Source organism: Aplysia californica, unplaced genomic scaffold (genome assembly GCF_000002075.1).
Source record: "Aplysia californica isolate F4 #8 unplaced genomic scaffold, AplCal3.0 scaffold00462, whole genome shotgun sequence".
Lineage (NCBI taxonomy): Eukaryota > Metazoa > Mollusca > Gastropoda > Aplysiida > Aplysiidae > Aplysia > Aplysia californica.
In genome coordinates this window covers 304,214-307,709 of record NW_004797732.1, presented here as the reverse complement: position 1 = coordinate 307,709, position 3,496 = coordinate 304,214, and the positions used below count along the sequence as shown (strand labels likewise).

Here is a 3,496-nt window from a genome sequence, read left to right as displayed (position 1 = left end):
GAGGGTCGTTTCTTTTACCTGCTCTTTAGGCTAACTTAAGGGAAGACGTGTCAGAACCTTAGTTTTTCATTTGCAGTGACCTTCAAGATTCTTTTAGTCACCCGCATGCAAAGGTGATTTGTTTTTTAACCACAGCCAGACGATAACGAAAAAGCTACAGGCATAGATGCAGGGATAGCGTTCTTGCTTCATTTCAGGACTTCGGCCTGAGAGGAAAGGTTTTTTTTCGTTGGTGTTTTTACATCACCATTGACACAATTTAGTGTTTTTTGCGTCACAATTGACACAATTTAGATCTTTTCGGAGACGAGCTTCGACCCTGCATGCCAAGGCCAACCTGGGCTGAGATGGATACAATATCCCAGCAGAAAGACCAAGATATTCGATAAAAATTCTCCCCACTCTGGAATCAAACTTAGGTCTTCTGCATGCAACGGGGAAGTGGCGGCTATAGAACCCCTACGTGTACACCACAGACGCCAGCGAAGAATTCCAGAAGGAGCGCAGCTTGTATTTAACTTGTTTGCCACATTGGTCTGTCTCTTATCACACTTGCTTCATGCGTCCAATGAGATTTCATCCGCGTCATGGAGAGCATGTTTTCGACATTTCCGAATATATCATAATAAAGGTTAGAGAAGAGATAACACACAAGTGGAAATATCCTTAGATAAGACAGTAGAATGAAGACAGTATTATCGAATACGTCGCTCCCCCAAGCACCGCGAGAGAGGGAAATCCGCCCTCTTGACAACCCTTCAACCTGAGATCCAAGTTTTTCTATAATGTTTGTCTCTTCCAGCAGTCCCCAACTTGCACATAAAACTCCTGATAAAAAGCTGTTGTATCCATACTGGTAGGGCCTACTGTTGGAGACTGGATCTTTGGTAAGTGGCACGGGGCTAAGTTTATATTTTCAACTGAACTTGGGAGGTTTGGGTTTAAACTGTTTTATTACATCGTGTAAGGTAAGTCTTATTGCGAGAGATTTAAAAAAAATTGCATCAAAAGTGTTATTGGGAAGTAAAAGTAGACTACCCTCTTTCTTGATAGAAAGCCTAAATAGAATCAATGGAAAAGGGGGAAAAATTATAACTTTAACTATGGTATAGGACATTTAAATTACATTATTATTAGTATTACTTTGTCTTTGAAACATCCTTTCCAACGGTGGTTTTGTTATTATCCAATCCAGTCACTATCCAACCACTTGTTTAAACTTGTTTTCACAAAAATGTCTCATTAGTATGTCTGCTTTCTTGACCTTGTAGCCTCTCGCTTTGTCACCAAAAAATGTTCGTCGATATTTATTGTTCGAAAATTTCGAATGAACATAGCTACAACACTGATTTTTCGTTTTAAATATACATTCTGGTTACAACAGTTAAATCTGATTAGGGCTTACTTGTTTTTATTGGATGTTGCTGTCAGATATTCATATTCATGGCTGGGGTGCCCTTTCAAAACATTAGCGAGGTTTGATTTTTTTCAGTTTGGCCAATGCTTCTTTATTTGTTTACTGTTCTTGTTGGTGTTGTTGCTATTGTTGTTTTTTGTTGCTGTTACTGTTTGTATTTTATTGTTTTTTGCTTTTTTAAAGTTTAGTTTTGTTTACGGTTTTCTGTCCTTTTTTGTTTGCTTGTTTGTTTGTTTGTTTGTTTGTTTGTTTTAGGGGGGGGGGTGTTCGGTGTGTGTTCCTTTATAATCTAACCGGTAACTCTGTACCTCAATCATCAATGGCCAAACATTTACAGCTTTTTACTCTAATCTCACAGATTCGCCATGCTGCAGTTTCCTTCTACTGGGGCGTTCTCGCTCCTTTTGCTGCTGTTCCTGAGAACCACAGTAGTCAGCTCAGCATCGTTTACCCCTGGCTGTAGCTTTGTCGGTGGTCAGTGCATGTACACCGTGCAGCTGGGTCACCAGGGCCAGTGTGACACGTCCTCCAGCTCAAGCACGGGCCCGGTCAGAGTGAGAGGCCAACTGTTTTGTCTAGTGGTTTTGTTGTTGTTGTTGTTGTTGTTGTTGTTGTTGTTGTTGTTGTTGTTGTTTTGTTTGTTTTTACCTCTTGTAAATGTTTTACGGCGCTCGCAACTGTACACGGTCATATGTGCGCGCGGGATACATTAAACATTTTCAGTTGTTAGGAAATTTGAATTTTTGCTCGGGTGGTGGCCGAAGCCTTCTCTTATCGATTTTAGACCATCACAGCATCTTTAATGTGCCCAACTTGCACACGGGACCTCCGAGATTTTTCGCCCTTGTCCGAGAAGGCTAGGTGTAAATCTTTCCTACCAGAAGATCAGGGGTGTGGCTGAAAGACAGCAGTAAGAAGGAGCCAAGGAGTAGCAGTAGAAAGGCTGCAGAAAGAGTCAGAGGAGGGGGCAAAGGAGGTGAGGGGGTGGGGGTGGGGGCAGAAAGAAGAGACGAAAGCAGACAGCAGAACATTGCCAGAGAGCAGGAAAGGAGGCGGAGGCAGACAATTATAGAGAAGAAAATGTTTCGGTCGCTATCCGGATTGGAATCCTACACCTTAGAATGAGAGGCGAACTCCTTTACCTCTTGGCCACGAGAGTCTATTGTAGTTTTTAAAACATTTGATTGGGCTGACATAGCAAAGCCACTGATTTTGTTATAACTTCAGGGTCAATGTGATTTATCATTCAGCTCAAGCACTCCCACGATTATAGACCTGTAGTTTTGTCTATTGTAGAGTTGAACATCCGTGTTCTGTGTTATCGACTTTTAAAAGCATTGATTGGGCTGACAGAGAAAAGCTATGGAGGGTATTATAAAGTCTGGGCTGTTCTGAAACAGTATGTGCTATTTTGGAAAATATGTATCAAAATGTGTCTTTCGTGTGTTAAAAGTCTGCTTAGAATAGCGAGGGTTATTGAAATGTATTTTACTGAATACGTGTCTGTTCAACGTACATCTGGTGTGAAACATGTTCATTTCTCAATTTGAAAAACTTCTTACTGAAAATCAAATGTTCGTGCTATACAGGAATTGCCCAATAATGATGATGGTAGTTTATGTTTAATGTAAGCTGATAATCCAAGTGCCTAACCACTAGACCACCGACGCCACACCAATGCAAGCAGTGTTCAAAGACACCCATTAGGATAGGATGGTTATAATCGAACAAAAAGTAAACAACAGCACACAAAACACCAAACCAAGATCACTTATCTTCAACAGTATTTTGTTATTTGTTTACTCGTTTAAATACTGGTGTGAGGAAAAGTGCAAAAGTAGGTATAGGCCTACAGTAATAGTTATAACATCATTGCTATGATACTTAATTCTTTAACATTATTTGAGGAATACGTGAATACCAATAGCACGCATTTTTGAGTATCTGGGGAATGAGGGCTGTGTTCGTAATTACACGCTAATGTAATTTTCTTGAAAAATTGTCTGAAGGATAAATTATGCAGAAAGTATTTTAGGCTTTTTCTTTTTTCATACTGTATGTTTTCAGTCTCCAAGGGTC

The 3,496-nt window shown here is 40.2% G+C and overlaps 1 protein-coding gene across 1 annotated transcript in view; it reads left to right on the top strand.

Moving 5' to 3' along the window:
* Positions 1-1,820: 1,820 nt before the first annotated feature.
* The window catches only part of LOC101862133, a gene marked incomplete at its 5' end in the record, with an annotated part of 5,024 nt that continues 3,348 nt past the window's right edge, over positions 1,821-3,496 (top strand). The window contains 1 exon segment of the mRNA XM_035971562.1: positions 1,821-1,971. Within this exon segment, the coding sequence (XP_035827455.1) occupies positions 1,821-1,971 (151 nt within the window).